The following is a 25,398-nucleotide window of genomic DNA, read 5'->3' on the forward strand; positions in this document are numbered from 1 at the left end:
TCCTCAATTCTGATCTAGACTGCACCCCCCCGCTTACCTTGAGGCTGTGTCCTCTAGTCCTGCACAAGGACACCCAGGTCCCTCTGCACAGCAGCATGCTGCCATTTTTTATGATTTAAATAATAGTCCATTTTGCTGTTATTCCTACCAAAATGGATGATCTCACATTTACCAACATTGTACTCCATCTGCCAGACCCTCACCCATTCATTTAGACTATTTCTATCCCTTTGCAGACTTTCAGCATCCTATGCACATTTGCTCTGCAACTCACCTTAGTGTCATCTGTGAATTTTGAGACACTACATTTGGTCCCCAACTCTAAATCATCTATTTAAATCGTAAACAATTGCAGTCCCAACACTGATCCCTTAGGCATTCCACGAGTCACTGATCGCCAACCAGAAAAACACCCATTTATCCCCACTCTTTGCTTTCTGTTAGTTAACCAATCCTTTATCCGTGCTAACACATTACCTGGAACACCGTGCACCTTTATCTTATTAGAAATCTTTGGTGCGGCACCTTGTCAAATGCCTTCTGGAAATCCAGATACACCACATCTACATGTAATGTTCTCAAAGAATTCGACCAAGTTAGTCAAACATGACCTTCCCTTCATGAATCCACGTTGCGTCTTACCAATGGGACAATTTATATCCAGATGTCTCGCTATTTCTTCCTTGATGATAGATTCAAGCATTTTCCCTGCTACAGAAGTTAAGCTAACCAGCGTATAATTATCCACCTTTTGTCTACCTCCTTTTTTAAACAGTGGTGTCACATTTGCTGTTTTCCAATCTGTGGGAACCACCCCAGAGTCCAGCGAATTTTGGTAAATTACCACTAGTGCATTTACTATTTCTCCCACCATCTCTTTTAGTACCCTTGGATGCATTCCATCAGAAGACTTTTAACCCCATCAAATTGCCCAACACTACCTCTTTCGTGATAATGATTGTTTTTACGTTCTCGCCTGCCATTGCCTTCCTGTCATCAATTTTTGGCATGTTATTTGTGGTCTTCCATTGTGAAGACAGACACAAAATAACTGTTCAATGCCTCAGCCATTTTCTCATTTCCGGTTATTACATTCCCATTCTCGCCCTCTGAAGGACCAATGTTTACTATTGGCCATTCTTTTTCATTTTATATATTTGTAGAAACTTTTGCATTTGTTTTTATATTCTGAGCTACTTTACTCTCAGAATCCATCTTACTTTTCTTTGTAGCTTTCTTCGTGGCTTTTTGCTGACCTTTAAAGATGTTCCAATCCTCTAGGTTCCCACAAATCTTTGCCATTTTGTATGCATTTTCTTTCAATTTGATACCCTCCTTTATTTCCTTAGATATCCATGGCTGGTTATCTATGGGCCGTCCAATGTATTTTATGGCTCACCTACCTGTCTCTTACGCTTGAGCTTCTGGGGATCTTCCGTGAATGTCTGTATAAGCTGTGTATGTTTATTGATGTCTTTTTTTTACATCCAGAGGTGATTCGGTCTGCCTTGTTGGCCAACAAGGGGCATACACGCGGTGGGGCGTGCAAGGGCTGCTCTTGGATGTTGCTTCGAGAGTTGCCTAGTGCTTTGCGTCGTTAGTGTACGCTTAAACTGGACCAACTGACGGGCAACATGACAGCTCAGTGACTATCACTGTTTGCTGTGCAGATACATGGACCTGGGTCGGATCTCCGACTTGGGTCGGTGTCTGTGGGAGTTTGCACATCCTCCCCGTGCTTGTGTGGGTTTTCTCCAGGTGCTCCAGTTCCCTCCCACACCCCAAAAACGTGCTTTTAGGCTGATTGGTGTTAACAAATTGTCCCTAAATTAGACCTCCCTTAATCTGGCACACATATAATTCTCTAAATTTGCACACCTTTATTGCGGAGTCCAAGAGGTGTAGACAAAAGTCGTAGGTGGAAGGATTGGAATGAGGCACTCACTGACTGTTAAAAAGGGTGGCGCAGGCTTGTAGGGCCGAACGGCCTGTTTCTTGTGCTGTGTTGATCTTTGTTCTTCTTTGAAACCCATGCAGACATGGGGAGAATATGCAAACACCACACAGATAGTAACCTGAGGCCAGAATTGAGCATGGGTCTCTGGTGATGTGCAGCTGCAGTACTAACCACTGTGCCACTTTGCTGCTCCTATATAACACCCTGTCTAGACCAATATATGCAATTAATTGGTTAACACATGACTTAAACCCCCATGAATTGGATCACATTGTTGAACACATCCCAGCAGGATAATGGCGTGGTACTGGAGCTGTACTGGTTCACCCAACCAGTTTCTATTCAGTGAGCTTCTGATTCCCAACCACACCATCCTTGGGACAGTCCCCACCATCAGATAAAGGGGTGTACGGTTGGAAGTCACCCAAGCCACTCTCAGACTTGAGTGCAGGTCAAATATTGTCCTCAGACAAAATGTAATGTATAAACCATGCTGAAGTGGGGAGTTTTTAACATCAATCAATAAAACTTGAGGGGACACATGATTGCGATGTATAAAATTATGAGAGACAGAGAGAGAGCAGACAGGAAGAAACTTTTCCCCTTGGTGGGGGAATCAATGACTGGGGTGGGGAGGTCATAGATTTAATGTAAGGGGTAGGAGGTTTAGAGGGGATGTGAGGAAAAACTTTTTCATGCTGAGGGTTTTGGGAGCCTGGAACTCACTGCCTGAAAGGGTGGTGGAGACAAAGATCCTCACAATATATAAGTATTTAGATATAAACTTGTGACGCCAAGGAATATAAGGCTATAGACCAAGTGCTGGAAAATGGAATTAGAATGGTTGGGCGTTTGTCTTTGACTGGTGCAGGTGCAATGAGCCGAAGGACCTTTTTTCTGTGCCGTCAACCACTATGACTCTAACCTAGAACTTGAATTAAATTTTCTCTTATATTTTAGGTCAAATAGACGCCTCGGGTGGAGTGTTACGGCCTCGCTCATCCTGAAACCGTAAAATCCTGCCCAAGGCCAACGGACCTTTCCGTGGACTGCCCCTCACCCACTCTGATGGTGGCCGGGATGGTAAAATTCCGGCCCATTTTTTGACAGACCATACTAATTTGCTAAAATATAGACACGCAGAAGTTCTCGAACAAAAAGTTCCTGGTGTAGCATCTACATGAAAGCAATCAAATGACCCACTTTTTTCATTAGGACATGTCAGAAAATAGGAACAAGAGTTGACAATTTAGCCCCTCAGCCTATCCACCTTTTCCTGAGATCATAGCTTGATCTGCAACCCAATTCCCTTTGTCCAACATCCCTTAATATCTTTGGTTCAAAAAAAAATCAATCCATTTGATCAAACATCAATTGACATTTGTGGAGAGAGGGGATTCCGAACTTCCTTCAGCATTTGTATTTTTCCTACACTCACTCCTGAAAGGTCTGACTCAATGCTCCCTAGCCCTAGGGATGAATTTTCCCATTCTACCCGCCACGGAAATCAGAGCGGGCAAGGGGTGGACGATGGAAAGGTCTGCTGACCTCGGGCAGGATTTTTCAGTTTCAGGGCAATCGCAGCTGGAAAATCCCACCCCTAGGCTCCCCAACCAACGAAAAAGGGTATCTAGAGAGAAACTATTGGTTCTTCTTAATACCTTGAAAACTTCAATCAAGTCACCTCTTAGTCTTCTAAGTTCCCAAGAGTGTTCTACATGCAGAAACAGAGTTCAAACCTGATGGAGGAGTTTCCTCAGCTCCTGCTGGATATAGATCCCCACATCCTGTGGATGGGTGAGGCTGTAGGGAGGATGCTTGATGCAGTAAATTTCTGGCTGGGGAGTCAGCTGCAGTAACTTCCTTGCACAAAGCTCAGTCTGAGAACCTGTACTGTGTGGTTCTGCAGAGAAACACTTTATCCTCCCACCGACAGACTCTTTATCCTAGGAACAATTTATGAGTAAATCTCTCACAATCTCACCTCATAATTTAACCTTTGGAGACCAAATAACGTTTAGTAAATCTCCAAGATCAGTATATTTCTCCTAAAGTGTGGAGCCCAGAATTTCTCAAAGTGCAGCGACCAGGGCCTTGCATTGCTGAAGCATGATCATTTTTCCCCTTGCAGATATTCCATTAGTATTCTATTAGATCTTTTAACCATTTTCTATATCCTGTTTGTGTCATTTTTATGATCCATATTACTGGACCTCCCGGTTCCTTGGGACCTCAATGGCTTCTAATTTTTCACAATTTGGAAAGAATCCTGTTCATTCCTATTTAAATCTGAAGTAGATAACCACGTGTTTGTCTATATTGAAATCAAGCTGGAGTTTTGCTCATCCACTCAGTCAATATTTCTATAATTTTATGCATTTATCTGCATTGTTAGCAACGTGGCAAACCTTTGTGCCTTCCACTAATTGAAATACGGTACATTCCATTATCCGAGTTGTTGACAAATACAATGAGGCCCCAAAACATATCCTTGTGGAAAACTGCTAGTCACATCCTTTTAATAAGATTACCTACCCATTAGCCCTACTTCCTGTCTCCAGAATCACAGCCAATTTCCTAACCAGGTTAATCATTTTCCTACGATTCAATTTCCTCCACCTTTAGCTAATAGACTCTATACCAGATTTTCTCAACTGCTTCCCGCAAGTTCACATAACCAGCAGCATGGGGATGACTAATCCTTTACAAACTTATCTTGGCTCTTCTTAATCAGCTGAAAAATGTCAAGGTGTTCAGTCATCCAACCCTTAATAATAGATTCCAGAGGGTTCCTGACAATAGGTGTAAAGCAACTGTCTAAAATTCCCTGTTTTCTCTCATTTTTCTTAAATAGTGGAATGATATGCTTAATTTTCCAATCTAAAGGACCAGTTCCCAAATAGAGAGAACTTTAGAAGGTTATGTTTGGGGTAACGACAATATCCCCACCTCCTTCCTTTAAACCCTGGTAAAAATCCAACTGGATCCATCTGCAGATTTGCCACTCCTGAGTATTGTTACTTTCTTTCTCCTGACATTAATTTTGACAAGTCCCTGTCTCTGATTCAATAGGGTGCTGACCTCTTCCTGTACTGTAAAGACTGAAACAAAGTTTATGGCAGCCATTTAACATGGCAGGACTTTAAATGTTAAATGTCTGCCATTTCCTTATTTTCATTGACAATTCAGCATTATAAGTTCTTAAGGGGATTACTTCTTAACTATATTATCTTGATCACTTAACATGATTTAAAATGTGTTGATTTTGTGTCAATTGTGTTTAATTATTTAGATTCTTGTCTCGCAGTCACAAGGTCCCACCCCAAGTTGAAGCAAAAACTGTGGCTGATGCTCAAATGCAGTATACTGCAAAGCGTTGCGCTGTTGGAGGTTTTTAAAAAAATCATTTGTGGGAGCTGGACATTGCTGTCTATGCCAGAGTTTATTGCCCATCCCTAATTGCCCTTGAGAAGGTGGTGGTGAGCTACCTTCCTGAACTGCTGCAATCCCTGAGGTGTAGGTGCACCTAGAGTGCTGTTAGGGAATGCATTCCAGGATTTTGACCCAGTGACAGTGAAGGAGCGGTGCTACATTTCCAGGATGGTGTGTGTCTCGGAGGGGCACTGGCAGGTGGTGGCACCCCCAGGTGTTTGCCGCCCTTGTCCTTTCAGATGATCGCGGTTGTGGGTTTGGAAGTTGCTATCTTTTGGATCAAACATGAAACTGAGATCCCAGCTGTCTGCTTGGGTGGATGGAAAAGAACCAAGGCAACTATATTCAGCCCTCATTCAACATTACAAAAACAGTTATCTGATTATTATCAATTTGTTTGTGGGAGTTTGCTGTAAATTGGTCTTTGCACTTCCTGCATCACAACATGGTTACAGATATCCCATTTAGAACACTTCCTAATGACGTTTTCATTTTGGAGCCATTTGAAAGGAGAGAACTTTCTTGAATGTTTCCCACTGCCATAATCTCGATCTTCAATTTAGTGTGGTGGGGTTATTACTGCACATCTACTAGCTAAAGGTGGAGGTAATTGAATTGTAGGAATGAGAGTAAGAGATAGAATCAGAAGGTATGCTGAGCACAGCTTGCAAGAATTCACCTCGCTCCGCCACCATCTTAGAGATAGCAGAGGCATAACTACATCGACTTAATAGTTAAACAAAAAGGTGTAGTGCCAGAGAGCTGGCAGATAGATGAGATAATACTCACATTTAGGAAGAAAGATTGATCATATCTGAGCTGGGAGTGTTTTTTTGAGTCAGGAAACTGGGATAACATCTGGCTGCCGCAGGGCTTGCACTGGTAGACACCAGCCTGGATCCCAGCAACCTCCCTGATTAACTCCACTGTGCCAGCCTGACTGGCTCCAAGACGTGTCTCACCACTCAGATGGCCTGCACCACTTCAAGGTCATGACTACACGCCAAACCAAGGCCACAGCCCTGTCCTGGAGGTAATTTGGAGTTGGTGACCTGGCTGAGCAAGCAGAAGAGCAGAGGCTGGCTGGAGGGCCAGCAGATACAGGGCCATATGGTTCAGCTAGCTACTGGAGGACAGGGATATCATTAACCTGGGTGACTGGTAACTTACCCTGCACTGTACAGTATTTCATAAAATGTCAGGTCATTGTGATAGCTAAAAGAGTTGGAACTAAAACTAAGTGCGTGCTTCTTAATTCCTTTTTGCCTTCTCTCCTAATCTCTTTGTATTCTCTTACTTCATGTACTCCTCTCCTGTCTGTAAATTTAATGCATGTCTCTTTCTTTACCCTCAATTGTTCGTTTATGTCCTTATTCATCACTAGAAGCTCATTAGTATTTAGTTTGTTCTTTCCTTTTAGTGGAATATATCTTTCCTGTATTACAGACATCTTTTTAAAATATTTCCCATTGTTGGTCTATTTGTTCTTTGCCAATGTGGTTGTTTGTTTTTATTTTCCCAGATTCTATGCTCATCCCCACAACATCATCTTTTCTCAATTACACTGGTTTTGTCAAACCCATATCCATTTCCATTGTCATCTTCCAGTGCTTTATATTATCGTCACTGTTTCCTAGGCGTTCCCCTACTTTTACTTCTTTTAACTGGTTCATTCCTAGCACTAGTTCCAATAGTGAATCTTCCCATGCGAAAGGACATTTTTACCGATGCACCATCGAAAGCATCCTTTCCGGATGTACCACATCTTGGCATAGCTCCTGCTCTGACAAGACCACAAGAAACTATAAAGCCAGTCTACTAAGCAAACCAGCCTCCCATCCATTGACTCTGTCTACACTTCCCACTGCCTCGAAAAAGCAGTCAACATAATCAAGGAACTCACGCACCCCAGACATTCTCTCTTTCACCTTCTTTCATCAGGATAAAGATACAAAAATCTGAGTATCAACCAACTCAGGAATGGCTTCTTCCCTGCTGCCATCAGACTTTTACATGGATCCACCTCTCTACAATGACCTTTCTCTACATTTTAGCTATGCCTGTAACACTACATTCTGCACCCTCTCCTTTCCTTCTCCCTTATATTTAAGTTTATTTATTAGTGTCACAAGTAAGCAATGAAGTCACTGTGAAAACTGTCACACTCCAGCACCTGATCGGATACACTGAGGGAGCATTTAGCCTGGCCAATGCACCTAACCAGCATGTCTTTTGGACTGTGGGGGGAAACTGGAGCAGCTGGACGTACAGACACGGGGAGAACCTGCAGACTCCGCACAGACAGTGACCCAAGCTGGGAATCAAACCTGGGTCCCTGGCGCTGTGAGGCAGCAGTGTGATCCACTGTGCTACGGTGCCACTTTGTGTACTCTATGAACAGTATGTATTGTCCGTATAGCACACAAGAAACAATATTTTTCACTGAATCCCAATACATGTGACAACAATAAATCAAATCAAATCAAGTTAAAAGGAGTTTTCTCTACACGGTATGATAACTACATTTCTTTATCCCCTTTCCCATCTCTTGTTTAATTAATATCGGTATAGTTGAAAGCCCACAAAATCATGGTTTTATTCATCCTAATTTGACAGATTTTCTCTCTTGAGGGTTTTTAGTGAACTAGTCAGATTTTTAACTGCAATCTGGTAGTTTCATGGTCACTGTTGATCATTAGTTCCGCATTTATTAATTCATTCAATGTAAATGCCTCCAGCTGCCATGGTGAGATCTGAACTCACATTTCCAGAACATTAGTCTGGGCCTCTGGATTACAAGACCAATGAAGTATCACAACGTTATCATCCCCCCAATTTTCTCAGAAAGACATTCCGGGTACATTCCAGAAATCCACTAACTTTCTGACTTGTACTGGACTGTTCATCCCAATCTAAATGAAATTTAAAATTCCCCATTAAAACCATTCTGCACGAATTAATAGATGTGGAATTGCTATTTGTCTGTTTTCCATTTTGTGCAACCAGCTACTTCACAGCTGTTCTCAAGGGTCCACAGTTCAAATAAAAATAGAAGGGGAGATGCTGAGGAGATAAGGCAGCATCTGAGGAGAGAGAAATGGATATCCTGGGGAAGATTCTCCCAAAACATTTCTAAGTGTCATACCAGTGATGATAAAGGAATGATTCTCGCCAGTCTCTCAGGCACGCTCCACACTGCAATCTTCCCACACTCAGTCATTCTTTTTGAGAGTTGGGGGTTTCACGTCAGTACTAAGGCGCTGGGGGCGGAGCTTAAATATGCTGGTGAGCCCGGTTTCTGAGTGCTCGGGCACCATTTCTCAAGGGCGCCCCAATCTCAGAGTGCATTGGGAGACCCCTCCCTCACCCCATGGACATTGGGGCCCCACCCCTCACTGGTGGCATGTTGCTCCACCCACTCTCCAACACAGGTCATTGGCTTTGAGACCCAACTGATGTGTCCCCCTCCTGACCTTTGACATGCCCTTTGACAAGACCCCTGATATGTCCCCCCCCACCAAGACCCCCAACATGCATCCCCCAACAAGGCCACCTTCATGATCTACCCCTACATGACCACCCCCTCCTGCATAGACGACCTATCATGGCCCCCCCACTCAGGTCTACTCCCTTGGCACTGCCCATGTATACTGGCGGTGTCCAACTGGCACACTGACAGTACTCAACTGGTGGACTCACAGTACCCAACTGACACCACCAGGCTGTGCAGTGTCAGTCACTACCACCACCGCTGTGCCAAGTGGGCACTGCTGATATGCCAGTTGGGCAGACCACCCACTGGCTTCACTAGCTCCCAAAAGCCCGGCATATTCATCACAACAGGGTCTCCGCCAGTGGAGACCATCAGTGATTCTCGCCGTTATTATGCCTAGCTCAAAGGCTGGTGAATTGCATGCGCTGAGATTTTAATGGGCTGTGCATATTTAAATACTCCCCAAGGTCAGTGGTGAAATGAAAATATCAGGAATATACAAGAAATTGGAATACTGCCTGCTTGCTATATATTTTTAGAACTGTGGGAAACCAGGTCCCCAGCACTGTGAGGCAGCAGTCCTAACTACTGTGCCACCGTGCTGCTTCCAGGTTCAATCTTTCCACCCTTTCCTCATAGTCCTCTTATCCCAGGAATCTATCAAGTGAACCTTCTCTGAACTGTTTCCAATGCAATGATGTCCTTTCTTAAATAAGGAGACCAAAGGAGACGAGTGGTCCAGATGTGGTTTTACCCATACCCTATGCAACTGTAGCAAAAACTTCCTGAATCTTATATTCCGTTCAGTTGCTATACCTACTTTTTGTGATTCATGTACTAGTGGGAGGCAATAGCCTAGTGATATTATCAATCCAGAAACTCAGTTCATGTTTTGGTGACCTGCATTCAAATCCCAGCACAACAGTTGGTACAATTAGAATTCAATAAAAAAAAATCTGGAAATTAGAGTGGGAGTTTATAGTCTTTCTCAACCCAAAACTGTAAAATCCTGCTCGAGGTCAATAGACTTTTCCATTGTCCGCCCCTCACCCGCTCTCATCAGGGCAGATGGGGTAGTAAAATTACGGCCTAAGAATCTACTGATGACCATGAAACAATTGACGATTGTGGGGAAAAACCCATCACTGATGTCAGGGAAGGAAATCTGCCGTCCTTACCTGGTCTGGCCTACTTGTGACTCCAGAGCTGCAGCAATGTGGTTGACTCTCAAATGCCCTTTGAAACAACCTAGCAAGCCAGTCAGCTGTGTTAGTGTTTCAGGGGGGCAGCTCATCACCACCTTCTCAAGGGCAACTACGGATGGGCAATAAACGCAGGCCAGCCAGCGATGCCCAGGTTGAATGAATAAAAAAAAGCCTGAATCCCTCTCTCTCTCAGAGTTCTGCAATCTCTCTCCATTTAAATAATTTGTTGCTTTTTCAGTCTTCTTGACAAAATGGACAAGTTCACATTTTCCCACATTATACTCCATCTGCCAATTTTTTGCACACTCTCTTAATATCCATATCTCTTTGCAAACCCCTGTGTCTTCTAAACAGCTTGCTTTTCTACTATGTGTCATCAGGAAATTTAGCATTGATATAAATTGTAAGTAGTTGAGGCCCTGGCACTGATCCATGTGGCACTCCACATGTTAACATTGTGCCAACCTGCAAATGGCCCATTTATACCCATTCTCTGTTTCCTATTAGCTGACCAGTTTTTTATCCATGTTAATATGTTACCCATTACACCATGACTTCTTATGTTACGTTGGAATCTTTGAAGCAGAACTTTGGTCAAATGCCTTCTGAAAATCTAAAAACCACAACCGCAGGTTCTCCTTTATCCATGTTGTTAGTTACTTCCTGAAAGAACTCTGATATCTTCGTCAAACATGATTTCTTTTTCACAAAACAACATTGACTTTGTTGGAGTGCACTGAGATTTTCTAAGGTAGCTGCTGTAACCTTCTTAATAATAGATTCCAATGATGTTCCGAGAACATATATGAGGCTAATTGGCCTGTAGCTTCCTGCTTTCTGTCCGTCTCCTTTCTCGAAAACATTGTTTTCTAATCTGATCAGACTGTTCCAGAATCCAGGGAACTTTGGAAAAATAAAAACAATGTGTCTACTAACTCACCAGTCCCATTTCCGTTTCCTTTAAGACCCAAGGATGGAGTGCACCAAGACTTAGGGACTTGTCAACTTTTATTCTAAGAGTTTTCTCAGTACCCACCCTTTCCCTGGTGATTGTAATGAGACATAGCACTTGTTTAATCTTCACGGTCAACTTCCGACTGCCTTAACCAACTAAGCCATCAGAAGAACTTGAGGGAAATGTATTTTTAATACAGGCTAAGTGACTGTTTAATAAATCACAGCAATTTTATCTTATAACTTCTACGATTTCTCAGGAAAATAGTGGTGAAATGAAAATATCAGGAATATGCAAGAAATTGGAATATTGTCTGCTTGCTATATATTTTTAAAACTGTGGGAAAATATAAGTTGCGTGGGTTAGGTACAGTTTGGTTATGTTAATGAAACCACTGCCTTAGGTATATTGATGAGCTTAGCAGCACTGCAGACAGATATTTACTTAAGGCAAGTTGATAACAATGGGGCAATATAACATGGAGGGATTGGACTAAAGTAGTAAAGGTTCAAAGGACGGGGCAAGGTGTGAAGAGAGGATCATAAAGTATTTGCATTTATACTCTAAAAGATAGAGTTAATAGATGAAGGTAGTTAAGTTTGACTTCTGAAGATGTTGACTGGGATCTTTTGCTGGCGTTCACTGTGCAGGAAAATTGAAACACCGGTGGAAAATCCCACAAGACCAATGAAGCAAGAACCTTGGCAGCAAGATCTAGTTTTCTGATTTCCCCATCCCTTGCCAGTGACATAGCGAAGTTCCTATTATTTCCACAAACTATAATTGAATTGAAGGGTTTCCCTGCCGTGTATTCCCCCCGCATTAGGAATTCTCCCTCACTGGTGCGGATGTCATGTCAGCGGAGTTTACAACAGCCTTTGCAAAACATGAACCAGGCAAAGAGAACCCACTAGGGATGCGCAAGTAAGTAAAGCTCCTGGGGGAGGGAAAGGAACATTCCTGGGCATTACCCTGGCACTACCCGCGTCATCCTGGCACTGCCCCCATGGGGCTAGGGTCGGGGGGCATCCTATGGGGATCTCAGTTGGGTTGGTGCCCTTATCCATGGGATGGGTTTCCACATTTCCCCTTATCTGGGGGTTGTGGTGGGAGATGATTTTTCTCTTGCCGGTTTGGAGCTGCCTGCAACATTTTTTTAACTATAAGTTCTGCATTACCTGTGAGAAAATCTGGGAGCTGCACACCCGTTTTCTCACTAGAGCTAGCATTTAGAGAAAATATATGGAAAATTTTGCCCGTTAGCTCAAAAAAGGAAGATCCAAATGGAAAACAGGATATAAGGAGATGATTAAAGCTATGCAAAGGAAGCTGTTATTTAGACCTCAACCAATAGCCGTGTGTCTCCCCACAAACAGTGCCTGTGAAGAAAGCCTGTTTTGAAAAGCCAGCTGTTTGTTCTATCTCAGAAGCAACCCCAAAGAGATGTAACTGCCTGGTGTTACTGGATTCTTATAGTTTTAAAATCTATATGGTGTTATTGGAACTCTTTGCACTAAAGGTAGTGAAATAAAGGTTGTTTAGAACTGTGTAACATACTGTGTATATTCATTGTCTTAGTTAAGTGTACTTCTTGTTATGTTTATTGTCATTTATTTTAATGCCCAATTTATTTTATTTAAAATCATCGCAAAACGTCTAGGACACCCACATGTGGATTTGGTCACATTGTACCAAATTGCAAGAGATATAGCAGTGAGCAGTTGTTTCAAGTTTCCCTTCTGGCATTTACCATTAGCTGTGCACATAACCGATGCCTTGTGTGCTGTGAATCCTTTTTATTTCTGTGAATAACATTATCGAGTTCTTCATCGAGGATTGTAATACGTATTTGCTTGGATTACCACATCCTCTGATTTCTTATCTCTGGCAGTAATGGAAAATTGCCATAGCTTCAGCTTCCCTTGATTAATCGTCACACGAGCGCTAAGTTAAAACCATTGACAGCTAGGTGGCCGATGTGAGCTGCTGGGAATAATACCTTGAATAGTATCAGGAGAATAGAATAACCTTTTAAATGCTTTAGGCAGATTTCAAGTGCAGATTTCTATCAAAGTTTATAGAACTTTCCAATTGGCCCAAATGTTCTTCCCATGATAACAGTCCATTAATACCATAGGAAGAGCTATCTAAAAGACTAAAATTGCCCAGAATGGATTCAGCCAGCATACACTGCAGCATAGAAATGTAAAAACTAGAAGCAGATACAGGCCATTTGGCCCTTCAATCCTTCGCCACCATTCATTTTGATCATGGCTGATCATCAAATTCAACATCCTGATTCCCCCCTTCCCCCCATGCCCCTTGATCTGTTTAGCCTCAAGGGCTATTGCTAACTTTTTCTTAAATCTGATGTCTTGTCCTCGACTACATTCTGTGGTAGTGAATTCCACACATTCATCACCCCCTGGGTGAAAACAAGCAAAAGTTCATTAACAGCGTCCTAAAAAGCTAAGTACTCAGAAACAATATTGAATGTAAATCAGCTGTGGGAGAGTACTGCGAGTGCAGTGGGAAATGGAGCTGTCATTGAAATGTATGCATAACCAGGCAATAAATCAAATGGGGAATTGAGGATTCTTGACCAAGGGGGTGATCAGAATGTGGAACTCACCACCTTTAGCTGCAGTTAAGCTGAATGGCAAAGAATATTTAAGAGGAAGCTGAATAAACACATGAGGCGGGAAGCGACCAAAGGTTATGCTGATAGGGTTAGTTAAAGAATGCAATATACGACATAGACCAACTGCGCCAAACAGCCTTTTTGTGCTGTATAAGTTCATGTAGTTTTATGTAGCATTCCTTCACTCATATCAGTCCACAAACAGGGCATATAAAGACACAAACTCAATTTACAAAATAATGGTTGGAAAGTGAGTCTTTACAGGTAATCAAGTCTTAAAGGTACGGACAATGTGAGTGGAGAGAGGGTTAAGCACAGGTTAAAGAGATGTGTATTGTCTCCAGCCAGGACAGTTAGTGAGATTTTGCAAGAGCTTGCATAATCTCACTAACTTGCCTGGGCTTGCAAAATCTCACTAACTGTCCTGTCTGGAAACAATACACATCTCTTTAACCTGTGCTTAATCCTCTCTCCACTCACATTGTCTATACCTTTAAGACTTGATTACCTGTAAAGACTCACATTCCAACCATTATTTTGTAAATTGAGATTGTGTCTTTTTATGCCCTGTTTGTGGACTGAAATCCCACTCACCTGATAAAGAAGCAGCGCTCTGAAAGCTAGTGGCATGTGCTACCAAACAAACCTGCTGGACTTTAACCTGGTGTTGTGAGACTTCTTACTGCATTGGCACTTTGGCAGAGCCAGTCTGTGCCCCTTGGCACTGCCCCAGGGGCAAGGTGCCAGTACCCAGGGGTATCTTGGCACTGCTCTTTGGGCATGGGGCAGTGCCAAGGGGCCTGGGCCTTTGGGGAGAGTTCTGGGGGTGAGGCCTGATGGAGGCGCTTGGTGGGGGTGGAGGGGATCCTGCTTCACTCTGCAATCTGAATTAGTGGGGGGAGGAGGGAGGTCAGCGATCGGAGTGATTGTGGGGGTGGGTTCAGCCTGCTGGGTGGTCTGCACTGCGGGATGGGAGGGATGGATGAAACGGGGGGGGGGGGCGTCTAGAGATTGGGATAGGCTGGGGGGGAGGGTTCGGGCCTGGCCCAGGGATGGTAGGGGCACCAGCGATCAGGCCGTTGGGGGGAAGGGCGGGGGGGGATGGCATTGGCCGGCAATCAGGAGGCTGGCAGAGCAGGGTACTGCACATGCGCTGATCGCAGCACTGACGGTTTGGCACATGCGCAGTGGCCTGCTCAGTCCTATGCTGCTGGCCTCTCCAGTGGGAATAGGCCCTGCTTACTGATTAATAATGATACCCAGGCTGGTGGTCTCTGCAGTGCACAGAGTATGGGACAGTCTTCTCTGACTGAAGAAAACAGCCGGAATTACCCCAGTTTTCCAGCAGATTCAGCATTTAGAATTGTTTTGGGAGAATTCCGGCCCAAATTTATGAACGTAAAATAGACCTTCATAGAATCATAGAATCCCTACAGTGCTGAAAGAGGCCATTTGGCCCATTCTAACCTTCTCATGCTGCCCACCCTCCTTCCAATGAAGCATGGGCCTGGAGCTATGTTCCCAGAAAAATGTTGACCTCTCATCTTAAAATATTGCTAGTGGGTAACCTTTTACTTTGGATCCTTCCCCATATTCTTAATGGTAAATAACTGAGTGTGAATTTTGCCTTGGTTCTATTGATGAATGTGTTTGGTGTTCCCAGCTTTACGGCTGTCTGTACAGACGGGGCCAAATCCAAAATACTTCCTGTGTGGATTGAAAGTGATGTGTTGTTTTTATCCCGTCATTTTATTCATTTCCTTTCACAAATAAGTATTTGAATATGTCTCACTGTCTGACATGAGGCTACGCAGCTGAAAATACCACCTCGCGATGAAAACTTGAAGGAAAATGACTTCATTTATTTGCTGCTATGGCTCAGACTGCAGCTCCAGTCCCATTACTGAGAGCACAGATATACTACCACACATTGCTACCTTAATCACAAGCATATATTTGGGGGATTGGGAAGGGGGAGTGGAAGAGAGCGGTTGCGGTGGGGAGGGATTGTTTTCATTGTTGAGGTTTACTCACAATATTTTCTCCAGACTATTGACGCCTGTCTCATTTTTAATTCATAAATTTCACAGAATCCCCACAAAGCATAAGGAGGACATTCGGCCCATTGAGTCTGCACTGCCTCTCTGACAGAGTATCTCATCCAGGCCCAACCCCTTACCCAATCTCCGTAACCCCACATATTTACCCTGCTAATCCCCCTAACCTACACATCTTTAGCAATTTAGCATGGCCAATCAACCTAACCTTCACACCTTTGGAATGTGGGAGGAAACCAGAGCACCTGGAGGAAACCCATACAGACACAGGGAGAATGTGTAGACTCCATATAGACAGTCATCCAAGGCCAGAATTGAACCTTTGTCCCACGGCGCTATGAGGCAGAAGTGCTAACCACTTAATTAACCCAAACACAGAGGCAATAATGTAACGCATACCCGCCAAACTCCCCTACTTAGCGTTCTCACCTCTTCAACTTTGCGGAACACCCGGAGAAAGTTGTTTCGTAGTATGGCTTTTAACTCTTCCTCTGTCCAGTTGCGCCTCAGCAGTTCCTCAATGAGTGCAGGATATTTTGATACATCTTCTAGACCCTGTGGGAACCTGCAACCCACCACAAATGTCAGGAAATATTGGGCAACGTAATCAAAGGGAGTAACATTTAAAATAACACTGCATACAAACCAAGTGGCCCCATCAAAATCTGCACCAATTCCAATCGACTCATTACCAGCAATCTTCCTGATGTGGTCGAAATGATCTGTAACAGCAGGCGCAAATTGTAACACCAACTCCAACAAGAAGCTTCAATATGCTCCTAGTTTTATCCTCATTGAGGTTCAAAATTCAACTTGTTTATGCAAAGAAATCTATATCAATTAAACATTCTTTTAAACACAAATACATGCTATTTTATGTCAGTTGTTGAAATTCAGATTTTTTTTATTTTGCTTGTGTTGGTTTAAGCTGTACAATGGATTCTGAACTTAAAATAATTTACAGCACAGTAGGAAACATTCAGCCCATTGCTGACTCCTCAAGTCCAGTTAAAACCCTACCCTACCTTCCCCCCCCACCACCCCTCGCCCTCCCCACCAACCAACATGTTCATAAACTCTCTTTCCAAATACCCATTCAGTTAGCTTTACTGAGGCAGAGGTGATAATGTCAGACGTGGTGAAATACTCTTGTGGTTGATTTGTGAGTACTTACAGCTCTCTAAGGACGGAAGCTCTGTAAGTGTCAGTTGCTGTTTAAAGACATGGTCCCAATCATTCATTACAGTCAATCATTTATCTTTCATGGCGTTTGAACTGCCGAAGCCTCGTACCTGAGGCATGTTAATGTTTCTTTAGAAGCTGGGTTTAGACGGATAACTCTTTTACAGCAATTTCCTAAATATTTCTACAGGGAAAAGGGAAGTGGGGAGGGCAGATAACACGCTCCCATTTTTGGAGAGGGGAGGCACAGGAGCAGGAACAGGAAATCCCCTGGGGTTCCCAAAATGCCAGTGGGATTCTGATTGACCCCGCCCATGACATAATGGGAATGCCAACGTTGAACGTTGGGATCCCCATTTGGATGATGATCAGGCCTAACATCTGATAGCCCTGCCCCTTCAGTGGATTGTCCTTTCACATCAATGTGTATAACAGCAGGTCCCTCACAATGTGCACCAGAGTCATGCAGGTGAGTAAACCTCCCAGGGTAGTCCCTGGCACTGCCCCAGCTGTTCCAACAGCGGGAGGGAGGATGTTTCGATTTTATCTTTTAAAAGGGTGCCCTGATTTTTTAAACACTGTGGCCGGAATTTTACCGCCTCGCTTGCCCCAGAATTGGGGCGGGTGAGACTCGCAGAATGGCATTCTCTGTTGGCCTCGGGCAGGATCTTACCAGCCTCAGGCGGGCAAGGTGGTAAAATTCCGCCCGTTCACAGCCCATTCCTACTGCAGCGAGGATGGAGAATTTGGCAGCCAGCCAGATCTCCGTTCACTGCAGTGGGACTAGAAAGTCCTGCCGGTAAGAGAGGTAAGATTCCGACTTCTGCACTGGTTTTCCCTCCCACTGTGAAACTCTGCCTAAGGCTGGGAAAATTCCACCCTGTGTTTCTATCTATATTTACATATTCCTGAGCTGTTCACTGCATTCTGTATCCATTGCTCAAACATGGTTTCCTATCTGATCAGGGACTTAAATCATATTCACTTGAGTTAAAAAAAATCTTGTCGACATGCAAGCAACAGAGGCTCTGTTCCAATCTTTCAAGGATGTGGCCTTCGACATTGCTTTTCTCCACATCCCCACAACACATTATGAGTACTTTCACCTTGAAACATTTTGTGTACAAGTGCAAAGTAAAATTATTTAATCAGAAGGCATTAAAAAAAAGTTGAATGTATCAAAACATTAAATATTTTCTCCCTATTAAAAGGGGTAGGTCAGCCTAACATGATTTCTTTATCCAAGTACAACTGTTCAAATCATTTACCTGCAACTATAGAAATATTGGAAGTCCCCTGACAGGCCACAAAGCCAGAGTAGAAGTTCACCATCACAAGGCCCCCGGTCCTCTTCTGAAACAAAATGTGGAAAAGAAAATCATTTAATTTAACCTCAGTTTTAAAGCTGTAGTTATTTTCCATCTGATCTTCAGATCTTCCTCTCCGGCGTCTGGCTCAGAGATCAGGCAGATAACCCAGTTCCAGGCTTCTGCCAATACTTTATTTTAACTTGTCGTTAAAGGAGGAACAGCCTGGATGATTCCTCTTCATTCAATTCGAAGAGTCTTTTGACTTCTGTTTGGTATTTTGCTTTTTGATAACACAGCTGAGATCAGGAACTCACCATGTGGGGACATGGCCAGCGCAGGAACAAATTCTTCTCCTCTCTGACACAACACATTGAAGTACAAATTCACCGAAACCTGATGGTGCTTTATGGGGGATGTGAGGGTCCTTCAGTGGGGGCAGAGGAGATTTACCAGGATGGCTCCAGGGATAAAGGATTTTAATTCCAAGGTTAGGTTGGAGAAGCTGGGGCTGTCCTTGTTGGGAGTTGAGGAAAGGTCTAATGACAGGTTTAGTTCAGTTATTCAGAGAAAAACTGTATCCGTTAGCTGAAGGCAGAATGATGAGCAGACACAGATTTAAGGTTTTGGGCAAGAGATAAGGAGTGATATGAGGACAAAGCTTTTTATGTGGTGAGCGATAATGGCTTAGAGCCTCTGTGATTGGTGGGAGCAGGAGACGAATGGTTTCAAAAGAAAATTAGATAGGCATTCGAGCAAAGTAATCTTTCAGGGCTATAGGAACACAGCTAGGGGAATGGGATTGATTGGGTTGCTCTACAGAGAGTTACTACACATTCAATGGGCAGAATGTCTGTCTTCTGAGCTGTTATGACTCCAGTGCATTCTGACCCACTTCATAGCCATAAAACTAAAGGCTAGATTGCCCAGTGGTACCTCTGCCCATCGCTGAGGAAGGATGTCTCACTCTGAGGAGTTATTGGTCAGTGAGCCGTCCCAGCAGCAGAACCAGGGACGCAGTAGTGACTGCTGCCTGGACTGCGTGTAGGTCCAAGGAGAAGGGGCAACGGATCCCAGAGCAAGCTATGTCCGGGATATTTATTGGATAGCGTTGGGGAGGGGTGGTGGGAGGTGGTGAAGGGTTGGGGGAGGTGGGGGTGGTGGTGGTGTATTTTAGAGAGCAGGCAGGTGGGAAGAAAAAAGAGGGGGGGATGGTTCTACCTGAGGGTGTCTGTTCCCCAGAGCATAAAGGGCAACCTCCGAAGATAGTGATTCCCCTTCCTTCCCTTTTAAAAACGGTTTACAAAATGGTCTGCCCGTTCCCGGCTAACTATCCGTGCCAATCGTTTAATGGCAGGGGCAGCAGATTATCGGGGAGAGTTGGCTTGCTGATAAGCTCCACTGACTCTCACTTATGTATTTAAATATGACTAGCAGGCTGCCAATGTCTGTGCCCACCCATTGTGTTATGCGGGCGTGCTGACAGGTGGGCAGGAAGATGTATATCAGATGCCCCCATGTCTGCCAAAAACACGGCAAGAAGTCTCACAACACCAGGTTAAAGTCCAACCAGTTTATTTGATAGTAATCCCACAAGCTTTTGGAAACGACACACCTGGCAAAGGAACAGCGTTCCGAAAGCTTGTGGGATTACTATCAAATAAACCGGTTGGACTTTAACCTGGTATTGGGAGACTCCTTGCCGTGTTTACCCCAGTCCAATGCCGGCATCTCTACATTGTCAAAAACACGTCAAGTGGGGATGTGGTAAAATCCAGTCCACAGACTCTAACCATCTGCCACCCAATACCAATGTTGCCACATTTCATAACACCTGAAGAATAAATGGTTTGGCTCTAGTATCTGCTCCAACACAAATGAACTGTGATAAAATCCCATGTTTAACAGTGTGAACAGAGTTAACGGTTTTGCTGCACCGCATCGCATAATATTTAACACTGACCCCCAGCATTGTGACACAACGGTAGGTTCTCCTGTGTCAATGGACATCACTGCTCCTTGAAGGCTATGATATAGATCAGTAATTTATCATTTAATGTGTTCTATAAAAGGAAGCACAGACCAGAGTTGAGTTTAAATTGCTTACAATCATTCTAAGAAGCTCATCTGGAACATTCCGGGGATGCTTGCAGATTGCATAGGCAGAGGAATGGCTGAATATAACCGGTGCCTTGGAGATCTGAATGACAGCTTTGGCTGTGTCAGCGGCAGTGTGTGACAGATCTACTATCATTCCCAATCGATTCATCTCCCACACAACCTCCTGAAAATTCAACATTGTAGTTAGAAAGTTTAGTGCCGTACTTTTCATTGAAAGCTCACATGTAAAACTGCTGTTAGAACTAAAGTGCTTGACTGACATTAGGTTAAAGAAAAATGGATCGCTTTCAACTTTTTTAACTGCTAACTTATTCTCTCATTGCTCATTAGGTGCTGACGAGAATGAAACAGTTTCCAGTTCATGCGTCATGTTCTCAGACCAGGTATATACCAGCTAGAGATAGAATCATAGAATCCTACAGTGCAAAGAGATGCCATTCAGCCCATCTGGTCAGCACCAACTACAATCCAACCAAGCCCTATCCCCATAACCACATGTATTTACCCTAGCTAGTCCCCCTGACACTAAGTGGCAACTTAGCATGGCCAAGCCATCTAATCCACACATCTTTGGACTAAAGGAGGAAACTGGAGCACACAGAGGAAACCCACGCAGAAATGGGGAGAATATGCAAACTCTACACAGATGGTGACCCAAGCCTGGAATTGAACTCGGGTCCCTGGTGCTGTGAGGCAGCAGTGCTAACCACTGTGCTACCACGCCGCCCTATATATAGAGCTGTATCTAGCATACAGCTCTATCCCAAAATTAGATTGGCCATTCTTTCCCATTCCAATATGGCAGTTTTATAGTCGCCCCGCCAATGATTCTTCAGCCTAACTGAATGAAGTTGCTAATTCGTGCGATCGGCTGTTTCCCAGAAGGATCTGGACAAAGACTACCCAAGCAACCATAGCAGTCTGGGCCTCATGGAAGTGCATTTGTCTAATCCTCTCAGGTGGGTATGAACGACTCAGTGGCGTGATTTCCAATAAGAGCCGATGACGTTAACCGTCTGTCACCCAACCCTAACATATCCCCTTTCGGGAAGCCAGAAGAATAAATGGCTTCGTTCTAATAGCTGGCCTGGCACAAGTTGCCATCAAATCCCAGATTTAACAGCGTAAATAGAGGTTTTGTTGCACTTGTGCTAATAATACCGCAGGAGGCCAGGAGAAGCTCAGAGGAAATTCCCACCCCCGTGTTGCTTACTAATTCTTGCTTTTCCTGCTGCCCCGTCCAATATTTATTCCTCAGCTAATACGTAAGTAAGTGGTAAACCCATCATTTTCACTCTTTATGTTCCACGTAGGAGTTTGCTGTGCACAAGTTTTTCACTATGTTTCCTTCATTACACTTCAGTAATATTAAGGATTTGGCCTTATTTTTCCAAGTCTGTTTTTCCCCCAAATGCATTGTGTCGCCCAGTTCCTCAGTTCTCTTCTTAAGTTTAATACATCAAAAAGAGTGATTTTTTTCCCATTGTAACAATGATGGCAAATCTTCAGTGAATCCAAACTTACACACCCTATTCCTGAACCCATGACACCAGGATCAGGGTAATATAAAGAAAAAATGACATTCCACAGGCCAAAAATAGCACCATTAGCTTACCCACTCATAGGGAAACAGAATCACTATGCTACACAGTTTTGCATTTACAGTTCTTTTATTGTCAGGATACATTCAGTTGATGCCAAGTGCTTTCTTTTGAAGCAAATGTAAGTAGATTGTTGTTAAACTGCTGACACGTCCCGGTATCAGTTCACAACACTACAGTAACCGAGGAAAGAAATCGATTTTATCTGGCCTCCTGGCTGTACTTCAGATGTGGCCTAAGGTTGTGGGGTTCAGGTGGAGGGATGCTGTTGGGAGGACTGAGTATTTGTTTTTATTCATTTGTGGGGCATGGGTGTCACAGGCAGGTCAGCATTTATTGTCCATCTCTAGTTGCCGCAGGGCGATTGAGAGCCAACCATATTGCCATGGCCCTGGAGTCACATGTAGACCAGGCCAGGTAAGAACAGCAGATTTCCTTCTCTAAAGGATATTAGTAAACCAAATGGGATTTTTCCCACAATCAACAATGGTTTCACGGTCATCAGCAGATTCTTAATTCCAGATATTGGAGCCGAGATTTTTTTTTTCTTATGTTTTATGATTATTGTAAAATTGTAAAGGTGACAAGCTTTTTTTTTAACATCTTCCTTCCCTTTTCCTACACTTCTCCACCCATCTTTCCTTCCTCGATTCCTCATCTCCTCATTTTCCTCTTCCCGTCCCTCCTTTGCTCTCTTTCATAAATCCCCATTCCACCCTCCCTGTCCATCCTCCACCCTTCTTGTTCAATACAGCTGCTCAACTCTGCTCCAGTAAGGGTCCACAATGAGTTTCTACCTTCTCCAATTACACTGCAAATAGAACAGATGCTTGTCTGAAAATAATCTTATATTTATATGGTGCCATTCATGAGCTCAGAACACCCCAAATTTCCTTACGCTCAACGTTCTTTTGAAGTGCCATCACTGCTGTAATGTAGAATATTTGCCAATTTAACACACAAGCTTCCTCAACAGGATTGAGGGATAAATATTTGCCAGGACACGGGATAAATCCACTACTCATTAAAATAGAGCCACAGAATTTTTTTGTGACAAGGATTCTCCAGCCGTTCATGCTCCACTGTGCTCAGCCAAATCTCCGTTCTCTGCAGCAGGACCAGAGAATCCTAGCTGCAGGTGAGCTCAGAGAATCCAGGCCTATGCCCACCTGAGAGGGACGACAAGATCTCATTTAGCATCACATCTGCAAGACGGCATCTGTAACAGGGCAGCATTCCCTCATTAAGGTACTGGAATGTCAGCCTAGAATTTTATACTCAAGTCCTAAAGTAGGACGCGAACCCACAACGCTTCCAATGAAGAAATAATTAGACAAAGATTCTGGGTCAGGAAAGTGTGTTAGTGTCAATGTTGCAAATTAGAAGCACGAGAGAAGTCATCAAGATCTTGAGTCATAATAGCTGTAGGGAAATTTGTGGTGGAGAGCACAATTAACAGCCCTGTGAATCTGTGAAACATGAATTTGTGTCCATTACTAAAATGTGCTTTATGTACATTTAGATTTCTGATTTTGATTTTGTAAGAGTGGAATGAGTGAATAAAAGGTTAAGATTCCACAGGGTATTTCTCAACTGACAAACCAAGCAATAGCAGCAGAGACTTTCACTATCGTCTTCAGAGAAAGCACAGAAGTGCATTCAAGCTGTTCATTGTCTATCTGACCAGAGCCATTACACTGAATCACTTGTTTTTATCTCGACGTGTACTTCAGTTATGCAAGCTCATAACATCCCCCTTTAGAATAAATAAGGAATCCTGGAAAAGCCATGGGATCCAAAATGTGACATTCTCCATATCACTGAATTCCTGGGAAGGACCAAACATTTCCCCATCTCCCCAGTACATCAGTCATCACTGGTATGCACATGCTTGCGGTTTGCTTTACAAAGGCTTAACAGAGCTCATCAACACCCTGACCACAACAAGTACAAAATAAAAGGGAAGGATTGATATGGGACAGGCTATATCCTTAAAAAAAAGTCTGAGATTACTCTTTTTTCCTGCTAGAAAGTTGTTTTTTACAAATACCTCACAGAGCTGCATTAATATTCAGCTGTTTAGGTGTGGAAAGTAACAAAACATTTTTTGTTATATTCCAGCATTTGTTCACCAGAAATTGTAGAGTTTTAAAAATAAGTATCAATCACAAAGACTGGAACTGATAGATTAAATTGATATTGCTACTCAATTTTCCTGCTTTACCCCTTTGAGCCCGCCACAGTGAGGGTGGCACAGTGGCACAGTGGTTAGCACTTCTGCCTTTCAGCGCCAGAGACCTGGGTTCGATTCCTGGTTTGGGTTACTGTCTGTGCGGAGTCTCCACACCCTTCCCATGTCTGCATGGGTTTCCTTCAGGTGGTACGGTTTCGTCCCACAGTCTGGAAGATGCGCTGTCTAGGTGCATTGGCCATGCTAAATTCTCCCTCAGTGTACTCAAAGAGGAGCTGGAATGTGGCGACTCAGGGATTTTCACAGCAAGCCTACTTGTGACAATTATAAGTAAACTTTAAAAACTTTCAAACTTTGAGCTTGAAGTATGTGTTGCTGAAAACACATTGGTTGCTTCTTTGCCCTAAATTATGTACTCAGTATTACACATACAAAGTTTGAACTCAGCAATAAAGGAGTGCAAAGCAGCCTACAGGATACAACTAAACCATTAAACCTTCCCTTTACAGCAAGATTGAAAAACAGACAGGAAGTTTTCACAAAGTGTGTGAGTTAAAGATAGAAAAATGAAGTGTGAAAATATAGTATTGTAGAAATACCACTGGCCATTTTGCAGTGTTTTTGTGAATGCAAAGTTTAATGATGCTGATTACTACTTAGGTTCCGAGAAAGTGAGGTTACAGTTCATGATTGTGGCTGTTTTGCCCTGCCTGGAAACCTCTGTCTATAGTAAATATGACCTTTTGCTCCCATTATAAAGATAGTGCTGCTGGAATAGATTTCTGATAACCTGCGTCACAGTGTTTCCACTCTTTCCTCTTCCACTTACAATTTATTTCCTCCTATTAAAATCTTCCCAAAGCAATCCAGCTACATTAATGAACAATGATAATATAACTCAAGACTGGGAATGTTGTCGGTTTGGTAGGATTGCTGTCAGTGTAAGCTTGATGGGCTGACGGTCTCCTTCTGCACTATAGGGTTTCTTTGATTGTATGAGCACACAAAGCACTCAGTCCTCAGATCCCTGGTGGAAATCATCGCACACCAGCATTAAAGTGTGCAGCGTAAACCTACTCTTCCGGAAATAAGAGACAATTTTAAATTCTAGCAACTGTGGTTTTGAAAGCTGTTTCTGACCTCTGAGGAACTGAGAGGCAGTGCAGGAAAAAAAATTCATTATTACAGTGATGCTTAAATTTCTATCATTACTCAGTAATGGTGACTGTGAAACTATCATTGATTGTCATACAAAC

At 43.4% G+C, this 25,398-nt stretch overlaps 1 protein-coding gene across 1 annotated transcript in view; it reads right to left on the reverse strand.

Moving 5' to 3' along the window:
• dpep2 (dipeptidase 2) overlaps positions 1-25,398 on the reverse strand; it is a 63,866-nt gene that overhangs the window by 2,213 nt on the left and 36,255 nt on the right. Inside the window, exons 7-10 of the mRNA XM_080187026.1 lie at positions 20,337-20,513; positions 18,191-18,275; positions 16,387-16,462; positions 16,170-16,305 (exon numbers count right to left, since the gene is read on the reverse strand). Coding sequence (XP_080043152.1) covers positions 16,170-16,305; positions 16,387-16,462; positions 18,191-18,275; positions 20,337-20,513 — 474 coding nt within the window. The remainder of the gene's footprint in view (positions 1-16,169; positions 16,306-16,386; positions 16,463-18,190; positions 18,276-20,336; positions 20,514-25,398) is intronic.

This window comes from Carcharhinus amblyrhynchos, chromosome 4, assembly GCF_965287045.1.
Source record: "Carcharhinus amblyrhynchos chromosome 4, sCarAmb.v2.hapA, whole genome shotgun sequence".
Lineage (NCBI taxonomy): Eukaryota > Metazoa > Chordata > Chondrichthyes > Carcharhiniformes > Carcharhinidae > Carcharhinus > Carcharhinus amblyrhynchos.